The sequence below is a fragment of the Ostrinia nubilalis genome, chromosome 2 (assembly GCF_963855985.1).
Source record: "Ostrinia nubilalis chromosome 2, ilOstNubi1.1, whole genome shotgun sequence".
Lineage (NCBI taxonomy): Eukaryota > Metazoa > Arthropoda > Insecta > Lepidoptera > Crambidae > Ostrinia > Ostrinia nubilalis.
The window spans coordinates 11,497,865-11,515,694 of record NC_087089.1 but is presented as its reverse complement, the minus strand read 5'-3'; the positions used below and the strand labels follow the sequence as shown (position 1 = coordinate 11,515,694).

At 37.7% G+C, this 17,830-nt stretch overlaps 1 protein-coding gene across 16 annotated transcripts in view; it reads left to right on the top strand.

Moving 5' to 3' along the window:
• The window catches only part of LOC135083561 (TLD domain-containing protein 2), a 127,166-nt gene that overhangs the window by 33,933 nt on the left and 75,403 nt on the right, over window positions 1-17,830 (top strand). For 2 of the 16 annotated variants that reach the window (XM_063978317.1, XM_063978309.1), the window contains exons 1-2: window positions 289-478; window positions 9,153-9,873. The exons of 8 other annotated variants lie outside the window; for them this stretch is intronic. In XM_063978317.1, coding sequence (XP_063834387.1) covers window positions 9,317-9,873 — 557 coding nt within the window. In that variant the 5' untranslated portion in view covers window positions 289-478; window positions 9,153-9,316. Of the gene's footprint in view, window positions 1-284; window positions 479-9,152; window positions 9,874-17,830 lie in introns of those variants that run through there. 6 more of the 16 variants (XM_063978304.1, XM_063978303.1, XM_063978353.1 and 3 more) reach the window with 5 other exon arrangements.

The following is a 17,830-nucleotide window of genomic DNA, read 5'->3' as shown; positions in this document are numbered from 1 at the left end:
CTAAATTGGTTTTCGCGGAGCGTTATACCAAACGGCTGAAAATAAATGAAAAAATGTGACACGTGCATTTCTTTCATGGCTAGGTATTCATTTGCGTCGTTTTATTTACACTTACTATCTAACAAATAGAGGGCAAGATAGAAATATTATGACAAAACAATGATAAAGAAATTAAACCGTCACGGAGGGTATTACAGAAGTAGGTCTCGCGAATGATAACCGCGCGGAGAAGAGGGTGGTTTCAGTTATCAGATGATGACTGCGGGCAGGCCGCGGCCGCGAGGTCTCGCAGCCAGTAGCAGTCCCAGCGGCGCGCGCCTCGCACGGCCAGCTCACGCGCTCGCGCACACCGCTCACAGTGAAAGTCGCGCGCGCAGGTTTCGCTACGATTTCGTGCGCCGACATCTTCGTCTAGTTATTCTGTTTGTTCGTTGCGCCAGTGCAGCAGGGAAAGGAGGTCGGTGCTTGGCCATAGCCCGTAAGAATTCGTGACTTGTGACAAATCGGTTACCAATCGATGTTATTTTATGTGTGGTATTACGGCAACAATTTTATTTTTCACAAAAACGGCAATCACGATTTACTTTAATCCGTAAGCGTGTTTCCTTAACAATTATAATTGAATTAATGGAATTTGTTAAATTACAAAATCATTACATACGCCAGCTTTTGGGTCGGGAAGGCCGCGGCACATCAGTAAGCCGCGGTTTGTTTATATTACCTTTGTGTTTGTTTTTGTAAGTACCTCCACGTTTCGTTATAAATATTTTATAAGATACGATTTGGCTTAAGCTTAACTTGCGGTAATGCCGGGTAATTGAATTATAATCTGTAGCAAAAAGCGCAATTCGTGTTATGTTGCTACGAGCCGTCTACGAATTCGTAGACAATGAAGTGTCTGTTTAATATTCGCGGTTGCAAAATAAAATTGTTTGTGAAAATTCTTATTTTGATAATTTAGTTTTGAATGTAACAAGTAGGTAAAAGGAACCATACAAATTGATGTAGTTACTGGCAGGCAACAGTTTAGCCGCTCGGCTGGCGCGCATTGACAACAGTGAAGTGAAATCGAGCGTGTGGCCGTGACCTCACATGCCATTTCTCTAACGTTGAGACAGCGCTTATTTCTGGCTTAGCCCTTTTTTATACGTTGGACATATAAACTACTTACCAGCACGAGGTCAGTACTTACAACGAACAAACAAGTTACGTTCTAAATAAAACAGAACCTTTCAGCTTTGAATTCTTTTAGCAATGTTTTGTTGTCACTGTATGAAAATAGCACGTCTCAGCTATTTTCCGCAATAAAGTATACCTATAACAAATCAAAATCATTATTACTCCAACAGGATTTGCTTTAAAAATGCTATCGTCAAGATAAGAAGTCGATTTCCACGTCGGTACGTGCTTTTGCAAATAGATTTGTAATCAAGATCATGTTCTAATCCCACAATAAATTATTTTAACTAAATCAGCATTTAAGATCTGTGGAAGTGATATAAGACATACCTACAAGATTTCTATTTTATTAAATAAGTTTTAAAATATATTTTTCATCTCGTAGCAGCGTAAACAGAATACATAAAACTTTGGTAGGTATCTATCTACCTTATTACTTAATAAGGTCGGTAATTTTTTTCTTATTTTTCCTTATATCTTTTTTGATCTCATATGTAGTTACTACTTGGTGTTTGAATAAAAGTTCCTTATTAAATACTTAGGGTTGCCAACATTCTGTATAATATACTGATATAATCGATCTCTGACAAGCTTGTAGCGTGTACAAATTTTGCAAATATCCGTGTATTATAAAAGTAATTTTAGCTGTCTACTATAGCGTAAAAAAGAGGGGTCTCAATAGTCTGAAAGTATGGTAGATATTATATCTATCCTTTTTTTATTCAAAGTTATTTATTTATTTAAACTTTTATGCCAAAATAAATTTGTACATAAGGCGAACTTAATGCACTAAAGCATTATAAAGTTATCAGAATTTTTGGGCAACCCTACGCACTAATCCGCTTGTCATAGCTTGAGGCATTTCGGAACCCTTTTCCTTTTGGTTCTTTTTATGGCATAATCAAGTCATTTAACAAGTTTGTGTTGTTTATTTATGTTAATGGTACTTACGTATCTAATACATATCAAAGTAAAAAGTCTCAAATTGGTGTATTTCTAATCCAGTTAATTTTATTTTGGATTTTCCCAATTGTGCTGTTGTTGAATCGGTCTCATTGCTATAGTTTTGATTAATGTAGTCGATTTACTTGCATCGCACGATTAGCGACACTAACAGGGCTATGGAGATATGTTTATGGAATCGGAAACCGCATTCCACTTTGTTTTGCCAACGCCGGCGAGCGGGCCCCGCGTTGAGCAAGTCCCAATGCACTTTGAAATTGGACGCGCCCTACATTTTTCTAGCAATGGCTGTAACTTGAGCACGGCTAGCGTCGCAAGCGCAACGATACGCGCAGCAGGGCTGCTTACATAGCCGAGAAAATTTTCTTACATACTCGATAAAATTGCTCTGCCACTAGTGTTGTAGAAACCTCGCGAACTGCTGAAAAAGTAGTATATGAAATTCAACATCAATTAAGCTTTTGATCAGTGAAAAGAGAAGAACACTAGTAACTGTCCAATTATCTTCCCTTTATAGTTATTTTTTTTTCATTTGGTTAATGACAGTCACTTATTTATGAAATTGTATCAAGTTTTAGCGCTTTTCGACGCATTGTGTGAAAAAGCATTGCATTATAATTTTATTTATAATGAGTAATTATGAACTTTTTAGTGACAACCCTTATTTAGCCCATCGTTGCAAGGTGGATTGAAACAACAAACAGACCAGTATCGTTTGTTAAATACTGGAAACAGGTGTAGGGCTTCTATTCGTCGGTAATTTTGGTGTATTATTTGAAACAACAAGAGGTTTAAAATTAAATAGTTCTCCAAATAAAAGGCCACGGTTTAACTTTGGAGCAACATTATCTTTGTTAAATGCAACCAGTATGAAACTGGTGGCGACATATAGCATGATTTATTTCACTCATAAGTTCAGTGTAATAAGGTCGATAAAATCTCGAGCAGCCGCAAAGTTATTATTATTATTATTATTATGACTGTCTATTTGCGTCTGGCACAGATTTGGGAATATTCCCAAATAACCACACACTACATTTCGAGAATTCGTGAATAAATGGCTTGCCGCAGTGACGTCCGAGATGACTGATACGGTTGTCTGTCTGCAGTTGGTTTGCGAAAGTAAATATTAAAACACGCGGTTAATTTATTTCGGTGTAATCAAGCAATTAAATTCAAATAGATCAAGTGCCAAATTGGATGAGATTAAGTCGTTAACTAAAACTGACATGGATGATTACCCAACAAACGCTCTACAAGCGAAATCTGCGCACGTTATGCACACATGTGATCAAATCAAATCATACATCTCTTACATAGCGGAACAGTTTCAATACTAACTCGTTAATGATGTCAACAGACCGGTCATAAACTGATCTATTTAAAATTCATAACATCTGTGTGAATTGATTAGGTACCTACCTTAAGAAAATCATAGTGGCGTTATTCTAATTTCATGGTTTGTTTATGAGATTCCAAATTCCAAAAGATGCTCAGGAACTTCTCAAAGTTTTTACATTCATATAAGCTAGGTACTTTTTGTCGTGAGAAAATTATGTATTTCATTATTGTAATGAAGAAAATATCACAAGCAGAGCGGGCGAAGATGCTCTTTTAGAACAGAATCCTTCCACATCCTTTAACTTGTATGATTTTAATCAATTAACAGTTGATTTATAAATTTAGTATTAGAATTTTGTTTTATTAGGCACCAACAAGTCGTCAGCAATCGTGACTCGCGACATGTTGTTTTGGTGATCGTATGTGTTTGATATCACTATTCGTCTTAAGTACGTAATGTGACGTTGAAAAATAACAATTAATCTTCATTGTTTGTAATTGGTTTTGATGATTCAAGCGGATTGTTCAGTGATATAAATAGCACGTAAATTTTCTCTCGAATAGAATTGATTTCAATTCAAGAAGCTCGTTCATGACTTACATGCAAACAATCTAAATGTTGAGACTTCGAGACTTCGTAGAAGAAGACGTTAATTTTACCAAGTAATCTTAGAACCCCTCCGTGATGCAGCGATTAGAGCTTTGGACTTCCTTCACTTATACAAATCCTAGGGGAAGGCCTTTGTCCAACAGTGGACGTCATTTGGCTGACTGAAATGAACGAACGAACTTTCTTCACTCGCAGGCACTGGGTCGATACTGGGTCGATCGATAGACAGGTACCGTACCGTAAAGACACTCTGTATCTGTTCCCAGCTTGTCCAGGAGTTACAGGATATTGCAGGCTTGTATCATCAGCCAAAAAGAAATTTTATTTCTTGAGGGCAATTTATACCGTTGGTTCCGATTGAGTCTTGTCAGTCGCCTAAGGGCCAGTTGTTTTATCACTACGATAGCACAAGAATTCGTGATCGTGATTGCAGAATCATAACATATCTGCAACGTCTCTCATTTGGATCATTGCCCTTATTACTCACCTCTAATACGGTACTCCCGTTATTTCCAATAGGGTTAAGTAATTCGTCATGTTTCAGTTTTGTCATCATTTAACGTCGTGAAAACGGTTATTCGGTGACATATTTTTTTACGAGAGTAATATACGTTTTTCTGCTTGTGCTCTTTCCGTTGTTGTATTGTTTATTTGTGGAGAACAATAATTATACTCATCAACATACATTTTAATAGTTCCTTGTTCTTCTTTGTTTCATGAGATTGAATTATTTATTTTGATAACGTCTTTGTGCGGCCGAGTATTGATCTTTGGCGGGTGATTAGTATTCTGTGTGCGGTGGGTAGTGCCTGTGCTACTCCTTATTAAATATGCGTTGTTTGTGATGCACAGCAACACAACATAGAAAGGCAGAGAAGACACGTGCGAGTATACTAGTTTCTACTTACGCAGTCACGTGGATTCAATTCAAGCATTGAAGTTGTCTTTTGTTTTGATGTAGTTCCATTTCTTTTTATAAGTATAAGCTGTCATAGAATATACTAAATTGAACCAGTTTGCGTGTAGTAGAGAGCGTCTACGCTTCATGGCTTTGTTGTGACAGCCTCGCCAATCCTTCCATCATTATGTCTATCTGTTGTGACTCCATATTATTGTACGTATTCTCCGCTCGCTCTCGATTCCCTCTTATAATGTAAACAAATGTGCCGACGATCGCGTGTCGTGACACCAGAACAAGCTCATTAAAATACTAATTAATACATACTTGAATATAACAATTTATTTAAGAATTTCCCAGTAATTTCAAATGGAAAGTTCACAATTGCCAATTTAAAAAAAATAAAAATACGATCTGAAAATAATTTATTATGGAATGATTATTGGGTTTGTAATACATAAATCAGAATAAATTACAAATAACATCCGTCTCAGGCATAATTTATATTTTATGTAAATAGCGAAAACGGAATAAAGACATGACATGACACATTTTCGTCCTCGTGTTAGCTAAACTATTTTCTATTTTTTTCTGCCGAAGATCACAAAGTGTTGATTGTGGAATCGTGCTCAAGAAATTCACACGGTTAGTGCCTCTGACTAAATAAACGCAATAAAAGCAATCGCGATGGAATCAAACTTGTCTTGATGTGTTTTTGATGCGCAACATTGCGACTCGGAAGTTTCTTGAAGTTGCTCTTATCAGGCTATTAAATCTCGCCTCCATGTTTTTGTACCTTAAACGATGAAATCAGACATTTATCGGGACTAAATCAGTAATAAAAGTATGATTTCGTTATAAATATTTCCGCGTTTAAATTGCTATTTGATTGATCAATCATACTGAAAGAATTGTTTAAATTGCTAAAATGTGACTTAATTTCATGCTATAGAAGTAAATTTTTATCAACCTTCATTGGCGATGACACGTTCTTAATTGTTATTTCCTCAATGTGATACGAATTTTGATGACATAGTCCTTTTAAATAGCTTGTATGTTAAAACTAATTGTTGCTCATTATGCGCCAATTAAATCTTGAGTGCCGTGCAGCTGAAGGTTCCAGAATAATGTTTGAATATGATTTTGTTTTCTCTCAGAACGTGCGATAACAGCAAAGGCGCTAGCACTGTAAAGGTGCTAACACATTTACGAGCGTTAGTGCGTGCTCTATCATATTTCAGGTTATTACCATAAAACCGCGTAATGATTTAGAAGCTACATGTTTTCCATGTGTATAGCTGTGACTTTGTATCCAAGGTCCTATTAGTTCCACCCTAAAAGTTGGTGGTTATTTGTTTGCTTATATCTACGCATTGTTATCACTCTTTACTGTGATTAGGTGGCGCTTTACTTTGTGTGTTTTACTTTAATTTAAACCGGTCGAGTGACGCTGTCGCAGTATGTCCTCTCAATTTGCTATGAATTTATTCTACGAGCATGACGTACAATTACTTTATTCTAATTCTATACATACTTTTCAACGTTATAAGATAAGGAGACATGTAAAGAGCCCCTTTTTGCTGATGCTAATAGGTCATTTTGGTCAAAATTAATTTAAATTTTATAGGTATATACTTGTCTCCTCTTCCGTTTTCTGGTTAGCCATTAATTTTAATTATAAAACATGTAAATCTTTTGTTTCATAAAAAGATATTTAGTTAAACTATCCTGGATGCAGTTCATGCAGCCCATTAGGTGGCCACGCTCGATTTGGCTAAAAATCAGATAAAATCATAAGAATCGTTCAATTAACTAATTTAGCTTTTATATCTTTCCACATGGCTGTAAGCAAGTTACAAAAAAGGTTTCATGTTTAACTTTGTAAATCGTTAATCAAAGAAATAACATTTTCAAGCGTGAGTTGGTACTTCAAACGGAATGTAAACGTCGTGAAACATCAAAAGGCTTTTCGAATTGCGATGTTCCGTTTGAGAAGTCGAAAAGACATTTTGATAGTTCGATGTGCTTTTATCTTTTTGCCGGATAGGTTTTATGCGTCGGCGGTTCGCGATACGTCATGTTTATCGTTGTTTCGAGCGGGGAGGATTGATTGTTGCCGATAAATCCGAGTGTCGTATGTGGATTGGTTCGGGGAGAGTTAGTGCGGTTGTTATCAGCACCGGGTCGCGGTGTAATTAGACACTGGCGGGGGTCGCGGTGTCAGCTCGGAGGCCAGAGGTTAATCTTCTCGGTGACATTGGGCGGACGTTTCTCGTGGCTTGATTGACATTTGTGGGTTAACTTTCTCATTAATTATACACATTTTGATACGCGAAGAGCATTTTCATTTACATTTAAAGGTAAATAGAACTTAATTGTTATTGTAGTTTCGATACATATTATATCTAAAGTTTAATTAAACGGATGTACACAAATCATAATAATTAAGCCCGCGTATGTTTTGCTTCCATCTAACAATCCCTGAACAAATAGTATTGTTACTAACGTTAGATAGTATCGATTGTTCATTAGTAACGGAATGTGAGAGTTGTAAGATTTGTTGTAGAGCAAGCCATAATATGGATTAATAATACAGCTCTAGATTATCTCAGTTCATTGTGGGTTGAATATAAGAAAAATTGCGTAGGCAATTTTAAATTCTCATAATTGTTATAAAATTGCTGTCTAAATTTGTAACGTTGTTCCATATGTTGCGTACAATTTACGCCGGTTAATGTAATTACGATATAATTTTAATGTTGGTAATTACAGCTAGTGTGGGTTGTTAATGTTTTTGCACCGTCATTCTTCGCGCGTACCTAACGCATATTTCGTTACAGTTGCTTGACCCAGATATAAATTGCAAAATGTAGCTTTCCGCAGAGGTTGATCGGATTACATCGTATTTGTATGCATTAAGTTTTAGGTATTGTCAGTTTGTTGTGCACTAGCATTCTAACTCGAGTTATTTGTAAAGTGAATGAATGTCAATTAATGAACACAATTACGCGACGACCTTGATGTATTGAGTCTAACGACGCGGCTGATTATTTTGATGACCACGCCAAGCTGAAGGAAGTGCGGAATAGTGTCAACAAAGTACTCATTGCAGTAACGTTGGTGTTTTACGAGCGATATTAAAATGGAGTGGATGTGCACGCTTCCGCTGAATCCGTATCTTGGGTCAGATCCAAGTACATGAGCATTAGCCATTGAAAAGGTCGCGCCATCGCGGCGATAATGAAACCGACCGCGGTAAGAAACGGCTAGGCTATTTATGCAAGACGGTGGCAACTTTCTCCGCATTGGCGCGGTGCGCGTGAGTCGATCGCAGACTGCAGTTACGAAAGCTGCAGCAGCCACCTGCTTATATGGCATAGCGCCGGAGCCGCCACTATAAATATTCGCAACGATCTGATGGGAAAAGTATTGTTTCCTGTGAATATTTATAGATGGCTTGTTTGTCCTTAACAAGATGATATCAATTTATTTCTACCCGGCCGACCGGATTGAAGTTAGTTATGCCAGTTTTCTTTTAATTTTATCGGCGATGCATGAAAATGATTATAATTATCTTGTCTTATTGATTTATTTGATAATGCTTTTCCTGCCAACCCGTATCTTATTAGATGTCTACATAATAATAGTTCATCCCCAATCGGCAATTTAAAGAAACTAGTTTATGTCCAATAGGTTGACATTTTAATGTGGTTCAGTGTCTACAATTCTGCATACAATGTACAATTCTCGGTCACGGAACCATGACACATAGCTGCAGTAACTGCAGTTTTTGGCAGTCAGGCCAAAGTGCTTTCAAGGTACTCGTAAATGTCATGCCATCCTAATTAATAATAGGCTATAAACCTTTATGTATAATTCGAATGCTAAAGGAACTATAAAATTAAGTCTCGCAAAACATAATTAAACATCTGCGTTTTCTCATCTGTTTACTTTTATCTTTTTGATGTGCCTCGGGCTTTTTAATTCAGAGCTCGCGTCTGATCTTCGCTCTTGGAAAAAGAACGCTGGAAAACAGAAAATATTTCTCTTTTATTTATGCAGCAGGAAAACAAACCGTATAGTTATATCGATGAACCCGTAATACCACACTAGAATTAACATCGAATTCCGTTTTGAAAGAACCATTTGTTATCCACACAGGCATTCAGCAGTGAACGAAACTTCAGAACAATATAAGTACTCGGACAGTATTTTTAGTGTTCTCGAAGCTTTCAACATGACTGTCGAAAATGTTGGAGCCGTGAAATGTGATTCAGGTTCCGCAGTGTGAAGTGTTAACTGTTAAGTGCGAGTGAAATCGAACAATGAGTGGAAGCGAGCCAACGTTGACGGAGTCGCCGGTGCCGCTGGCGCTGGCGCGGCTCCAGGGGCGCCCGGGCCGCGTGCCGCGCGGGCTGCGCATGCACCGGCCCAGCCTGCCGCTCGCCAGCCTGCAGGAGGCCGTCGACGAGACCCCGCGCCGCTACAGCGAGGAGCCCGCCTTCCCCGATACCGATGACGACGAGGCCTTCACTGACCTCGTCGAAGTCGATGAACTACCGCGATCCACTTCGAATGGCCGCAGAGCCTCTGACGCTTCTTTCGCTGAACGATATAGAAAACTGACCGATTTTGATGAGCCCCCGCCGGAGATGCCCCGTCGGGCCTCCCTGGCCGTGCCAGGAGGAGCCGAGGGCTACGGGCCGAGCGACAAGGGGCGGAGGCGCTCGTGGGCAGCCCGCCTGCAACTCGAGCGCAAGAAGAGGCGAAAATCTGGAGGGAACGACACCGACGAGGAAAGCGACACACCCACGACATACGTCCGCCAAAAGCGTCCCTCCTGGTGGAACGTGTTCGTCCCTGACAATATGCTAAAAAACAGGTATAGAAACTGTATTTTCAATACGTGACATCATTCCTAATCGTGGATAAATGCGATAATCTGCATTCATTAATTGTTTGACTGACGTGTTTTATTCACTGAGTACCTAGTTGATAGTGAAGCTTATTAAATGACAAGTCGCTGGCTTTTTAGATTAAAGCAAATGAAGGTAATCAATGCAATGTGAGAATAATGCAGGTCATACGACATTCTCGAAGTATGGGATTAGAATGGAAAAGTGTTACACTGCACCATGATACCCGATTTCCTTGACCTAATGCTCTAAGTCCGATTGTTGATGTTTGTGGACTGGGTGTGCTATATTCAGGGTTATTTTGAGTAATACTACACGTGTGCCACAATTTTTCTAATTTTTATTTTGTAATGACCTTATCAACGTTCAAATGCGCCAAATTCACGCCAAGACATCCTATTTGTATTAATTACGTACATTTCGATTGACAAGGTAATCATTAACAGCTCTAAAAATAATGATTTAATTAGTAAATGTGTAGGTGTTTAGTTTATTTGAAATAAATGCTAAGCCTAAATGTTATGTAAGTGGTGAAAAATTCCACTCCGTAGCATAACAATGTGTTTGATTAGGTTTTCGTGATTATTCATGAGACAAATTTATGATTTTTTTCATCCTTATAAATCAGCGGTAGCGTTATCTTACAGATTTACGTACTTACATACTTAACCGTTATCTTAGCTTTGGTATTGTTGTTCTCGGCGTAATTACAAACAAATATTAATATAATTTATAACGATTATTTGCAGATAATTACAATGAGGATCAGTACTGTTGTAGAAAATTTAATAAAACTAGTATCTACGTTAATCTTTAAGACATAAGAAAGATATATCTTTTTGAATTATCCAAATCGGACCATTACTTACGAAGATATTAAGTAATAAACATAGGCCGTTTTTGCCGCTAAAAGTCAACGTACGCAAGGCCGCGTGACGTCATTATATCCGAATCGAGCGCAGCCGGCGTACTAATGGGATGGAAAATATTTTTTTCCGGCTAAACTATCAGTTTTAGAAAAAAACTTTTAATAACATTTATTCTTCAAAATAAAGTAACCTATCGACCAGTAATTTTTAAAAATAAAAATTGTGAAAAATAAGTATTGCTATGTCGAAAAACCACATTTTCATAGGATTCGATGCAATGCGGAGACGCGGTTGGGGTGAGTGTAACTTAATGATTGTTTGTATTGAACATAATAATAAAATAATATGATGCTAATACCCAGTTTCTGGCCTGGGGGGGGGGGGGGGGGGGGTAAGTAATACCCAGCTTCCGGCCGAGGGGGAGTCATACCTAGCTTATGCTTATGGACTGGGGGAAGGGGCTAGCCTTACCCAGCTTCTGGCTTGGGGAGAGGGGGGGGGGGGGGGGGGGTCAAGTCATAACCAGTTTCTAGGGCTGGGGGGAGGGGCTAGCCTTACCCAGCTTATGGCCTGGGGGAGGGGGGGGGGGGTCAAGTCATGGGAACGGCGAATTATAGATAGGTAGGTGCGTAGGTTTAACTCAGAAAAACTAAATAACAGGTAGGTATTAAGTAGTGATGAAACGGATAGTTGTTTGGCCGGATACCGGATATCCGGCCAGCTGCTAGGCCGGATAGCCGGATATCCGGCGGCCGGATAGTTGGCCCATTGTCTCGTTGCATGTCGTGACGAGTTTAGCGCCGCACAGGTGTTTCGAACGCGATCAGTGGGTCTATTAGTAGACTAGACTAGTCACTTTTCGAAAATCGAATTCATCCGAATAGAATGTCAGATTTTGCCACTTGTCTAGGGGGCAGATTAATTCGGGCGATTTTGGTTGCCATCGTGAGTGTGTGATTGAATAGCGAAAATTTATTTGGCAATACTTTGACATTAACAGATATTTACCATTTATGTATTCGTCATTAGAGATAATAGCCCAGAAAAAGAAATTAGTTTTTTGAAAGGCCTTAATATGGCTTTTTTGTAACTTTTTGGACTTTAAATAAAAGCCGTCATTATTATAAGCCATTTTATTGATATTTATTTACCCCAAAGATTTAATGTATTTCATTTTATTAATAGGAAACTAGCTTTCCGCCCGCGGCTTCGCCCGCGTGGAATTTTGTCTGTCACAGAAAAACTTTATCGCGCGCGTCCCTGTTTCAAAAACCGGGATAAAAACTATCCTATGTTCTTTCCCGGGACTCAAACTATCTCTATGCCAAATTTCATCAAAATCGGTTGCGAGGTTTAAGCGGGAAAGCGTAACAGACAGACAGACAGACAGAGTTACTTTCGCATTTATAATATTAGTTGGGATGTCGTAGTTTTTTAATATCCGGTATCCGGCCGGATAGTGAGTTACTATCCGGTATCCGGCCGGATAGTAAATTTAGGCCGGATATCCTGCCTACCGGATAGTTACCGGATATCCGTTTCATCTCTAGTATTAAGTGTACATCGAAATGATTTTCATAGCAATGTCTTATTGTTAGAAGTTATACCTTATTGTAAGAAGTAAATAAATTAATACTTATACATTTTTATATTTTACTTGGAAGAAGATATGACTCTAACAACACTTATGTACACTTTATTTGAATAAATCGCCAAATATACCACCGCGGAGACCCCAATCGCGTCTCTGCGTGCCATTGAATCGTATGAGCGTATGGATTTTTTGCGTTATTTTTCACAATTTCCATTTTTAAAAATTACCTATCGATAGCTTACTTTATTCTGATGAATAAATGTCATTACAAGGTTTTCTCTAAAACTGATAATTTGGCTAGAAAAAAATATTTTCTATCCACGCAGTACGCCGGCAGCGTTCGGATCGGATATAATGACGTCATCGTCCCCGCGCCGGGCGGTCAGTGAACTTTTTTAGTAATTTGGCCATAACTTCGTCAATTTTTGTCGTAGAACAAAAATTTTTGCACTGTGTATTAAGGATTTCTTAGCCCTATAAATCTGCATTCACAGCTAAAAATCGAAATGATCCTCATTCAAACGGTGTGAAACCTTGCTTGATACGTTTAACAGTTTTTAGCAAACAAACACTTTTTGCGTCATAACTGATGTAACATGTGTATTGCTGCTGTTCGCTAAAATCTAATATTATTTACCTCAATAAATCAACAAATATTAGACAACCGATATTTATTGTATATGTACTAATAAATAAAATAAATAACCCGAATGGGATCTAGCTCCGTGCCAGCCTGTGGCCAGGTGGTCCTTATCTACAATGAAAATCTATCATCTAAGTTATGAATTAAAGTACTTTATACTTAGATATCATAGTGATTAATTATATTGGTTGACCTGACTAATATTTTAAATGACTTTTAAAAGTTAGAGAGTAATTTTTACATGAATTGAAGTAATCAATGTACCTCGTTTCCAAAAATATGTCACATAGTTACATTAGATTTGTGTTGTCCAATAAATTTCACATTGTGCTTTTGTTTAGTCTAGGAAAAAACTATGCAATCATCACAACTACAACTTGGCCAGTCCAATGTAAACAATACAATTACAGCCAAATTGGCCACCCTATGATATTATTGTCTTCGTTATATCGTAGCAGTAGTATTAGTGGCGAAATTGTCTTCTGTTTTGTCCTGGGGCTTGTCGATAACATTAATTCGAGAACTTCAAAGGATTCTAGTGTCGGTATAAAACCGCAAGCGCCTCATATTCGAGCCGGGTGTACATAATACTCACGGATACACACATAATAATCTCCGCTGATCCATATTAATCTTAATTCTCGACACCGAATTTGATAACGAGGTTGCGTTTGCGTGTGTATATTACGATAGATGTGTTTACATATTTAATTTTGCGGTAAATCTCGATAGTTATCTATGCACAATGTTTATTCACGATTTCTTTGGGTCATAACAAGTAATACGTGTAAATCCTATTTGTGATGTGCGAAACTTTTCACCTTGACACATGTGTATGTGTCTACTCCGCTGCGAACACGTACGAATTTCGTACGACAGTAACGCTTGTAACACCCGCCTGGCTGATTCCCGATTCAATTTGGATAAAGGTCTCGGGAGATCCAATCCTTATAACAGTAAAATACCATTTCTGACATAAATACCCACATGTCAGTATAATATCTCATTCCTATTCTAACATATAACGTTCGTCTTGGAAATAATATTTAAGGTTAAGCTCCAGTGTGCGCTAATATGGCAAGTTTTAATAGCGACGATTATTATAAATGGTCGTGAACAAGTTGGGTGTATATTTATTGGCCTCCAAATTCTACCCACTGATATTATTTCCGCAAACATGATTATAATGTCTACACAGGCCAATGCAGTTTTGACGATAATATGTAATAAAGTGGGCGTGACACCACGTGCTATTAATTAATTTGTTAGTCATGCGGAAAATAGTTAAGTTTGATTTGAATCGCGACGTTGTGTGGAGCCACAACAGCGCGGCGCAGTTTCGTCATCCGCCGCTTGGCCTCCACCTGCAGTTTCCGCAATCGTACATTCACCTTTTATTTTCTGTGCAATGCAATAGATCAATCTTCTCTTATGCAGTTTGTTTGCATATTATCGTCGGCATCGACGCAGAATCTCTTGCTTGATAAGATTTACTTGTTTGTTTGCACAAGCATCCTGTATAGAAAATTTTAAAAACAATCTGCTTAAATGATAAATCTTTGAAAATTTTCCGTATACAATAGATGATAAAATCATCTAAGTATACATCGTTCGTTCGTTCGTTCGTTTCAGCCAAATGACGTCCACTGCTGGACAAAGGCCTCCTCAAGTATACATATTTAATTGATAATATCTCTACCTACTTGATCCTGAGCAGATATGAACAAAATGTTCGGTAAACAAATCCTAAGCGGTCTTGATTATAAATTCAGAATACAAAGAGCAGTATCTTAAAAATAAAATTACCTATGGGGAATTTATTAACAAAGAACCGTCTATAAGAAATCAAGATATTACCAACAACGTCTCCATTAGTTTGTCAGCGTTAAAAATTCTTTCAAGTTCTTGAGATAATGGGTTTGACAGTAAATAAATGTACTATAAATTCGCGGTATACGACTTTTGACGGAGCAACATTTTAAAAATAAACGGATAATATTTTTGCCACATTTTATGTACGCAGAGAGCACGAAATCCACACTCAGCAATTATAAAAAATGGTTTATAAACTTTGTTACTAAATTAAACTTTAATATTCTGTTTTTAAAACATAACTAGTTTTAAGAGTTACTAAATGAGCTGTACGTGCTTTGAGGACCATTGCAAAAATCGTAAACCAGACGTTTTGAGGCTAATGCATTTGAGATAATTCGTTTCTGTTGAAGAATTATTATTTCCAAGGATAATATTTAAAATGGGAATACTGAACTCAATTTTCGTAAAATAAGAAACATTTGCAATAATTTTTGAGTTTTATTCGAAAAACGTTATTTGAATAGAAAAAAACATACATTAATCGATCGAATTAAATGAGCTGTAAAGTGGCAACCATATAAAATAATTTCATTAATTTCTGATTTAATTATCACGATAGCTGAAATAATTTATAACTGGAGCATAATACTCGTATTCCTCATTAGTAAAGCTTTTCCTGCATCTGCATAATATGGCCGCACAATCTTATCAAGACTTACTACTATATTTTTACTGTCCGAGAAGCTTTTTCTTATTTCGCCCGACTATAACGATATCATATACACCTATAATATATCAATGTTCCGCTCGCATGTTATTGAACATGCAGTCACCATTAAACGGTCCAGAGTTAATGTCGGAGATGTGCCAAACGACCCACACTGTCTATAATTTGAGACGTTTGCATTCCGCATTACAATCAATCGGTTTCATTATCTCATTTATATTAAAACCGCACCATAAATAAGTATGATTTATGGAAATGTCGAATGATTTCCACGGAAATGTCTCAAAACTTATTGTATTTTGCTGGAATATTTTGTGGACCAGACCTTGGTTGTGATTGGTTGTGATGATTTATTTTATCAAGGTTGGCTTTAGGCCAGCGAATTCACACGGACTTTTCCTAGATCACCAGCATAGTCTATAACATTAAAAATCGCGAAGTGCACGAAAAATAAATAGCTTTATTTATTTAACTTTCCATTTTTTAAAGTCAAGCAAAAGATGTGATATAATTAAAACCATGGTGTCATACCTTGACCGCCGTAAGGCGAGCATCCTTTATCAGGTCTGGTGACAGCCAAATCATTTATCAGCCACCTGCAGCAATAGATCAATAACGCTGCCACGGCCAACAACGCTGCTTGTCAGATAAAATTGGTCTTGTTGTGTATCCTGTGCCCCTATTTTTCCTTAATTTTTTGTTATTGTTCCTAACACATATGCGCAACTACATACATTTTAATGTAATCAAAATTCGTCCATGATATCTTATGATCCGCCGCAGACAAGAGCAATGTTTTTACAAAAAACACTGGAAGCAAAAAACTTTAGCGTCTCGCATATGTCTGTCTGGCACACATTTGTTTTGTCTATTTCAGTATGTTCTTGCGTCGTATTTACATGTACACATCTTGCAAGTGACTGACCTTCAGGGATAACTCCTCTTTTATTGAGGACGAATGCCCAAAGCCCACGCATACCATATTCTGTCGACTCACGGAGATCCAAATGGTTCTATAGTAGGATTACTCAGCCAAAGCTATCCAAGTTTGCGGAAGAAGAAACGATGAAATGTTCATGTTTAATAAAAAGCTGAGGTTAAAATATTATATCTAGTTCATCCGTTATTTGTGTAGTTCATCTGGCTAAGTCATAAAGTGATAATAACTTATGCTCGTCAATCGAGATCATAGTTATAGGTATTGATCTTAACGTCGACCCTTATTATGCTCTTTTATTCACCCTGTCAGTGTTTCACTAGTAAGGTAATTGTGATTTATTATTTTCTACGCTAACATGCATTTATTCTAACATGTGTCCGGCCAGAGCCGTCAGATAGTCGAGCGACATGCCCGACTTAATGAGTAATCATGTAAGCACGTAGCACAGGACTCAGAAAACAGTTGCTACCATAAGAAAATATAATTTCATTTAAATATCACGTTTATGTCCATGTCGACACTAACTTTATAATTTAATCAGTTGTATGCATGACCATAAAGGTTTAATGTAATTTAATTTCCATGTTAGTTATTATTTCTGTTAAAAGGGCGTCTTTTAACTAAGTAACATTATATTAGGTGTTTCAAGTTCCAACGGGAGGGTTGTACTTTATACAAATTATTAATGATAGTGTGACTGGAACAGGCGTTGGCGGGATGAGGGATCTCGATTATAAATCCGCTTTAAGTGTCATCCACGTCGATGCCTCCATTGTGTCGGATGATAGGTGGGCCTTAAACCCACACCCGTGTTACCTATTGTATGACAGGGTCGCCAGGCAAACCCGCTGACACGGACCCAAAGTCAACCTTATCAACATGCAAAATACCGCTGATATTACATCGGATCTAAATCGATCAATACCAACAGTATCCATCCATATATGGGTGGGTCTTGAATGGTCTATACAATGCGTTATATGCGGTCAACCAAAATGGAGCTTTTAAAATGCGCAGGACAATACAACCTTTGTTGAGCCAACGAAATGGTACATAATATAATAATATCCAAGTTAGACTTTGCCATGTGACTAAACGTTGATTTCATACAAACAATGACAAATTATGTTAAGCTAATAAAGGTGCAGTATGCATAGGCACAGGTTGTACAACATATCACGTTTACGGGTATTTTCTGTTAGCGTTGTGTATTTGTTGTCTTTACATGATTGCGTACGATTGCAGTTCTGCTATTTGCATGCTAATAAATGTGATATCGATTGTGCGGATGTGTCGACACGCCTAAACACCCAGTTTCCTTCCGAAGTGTCGACA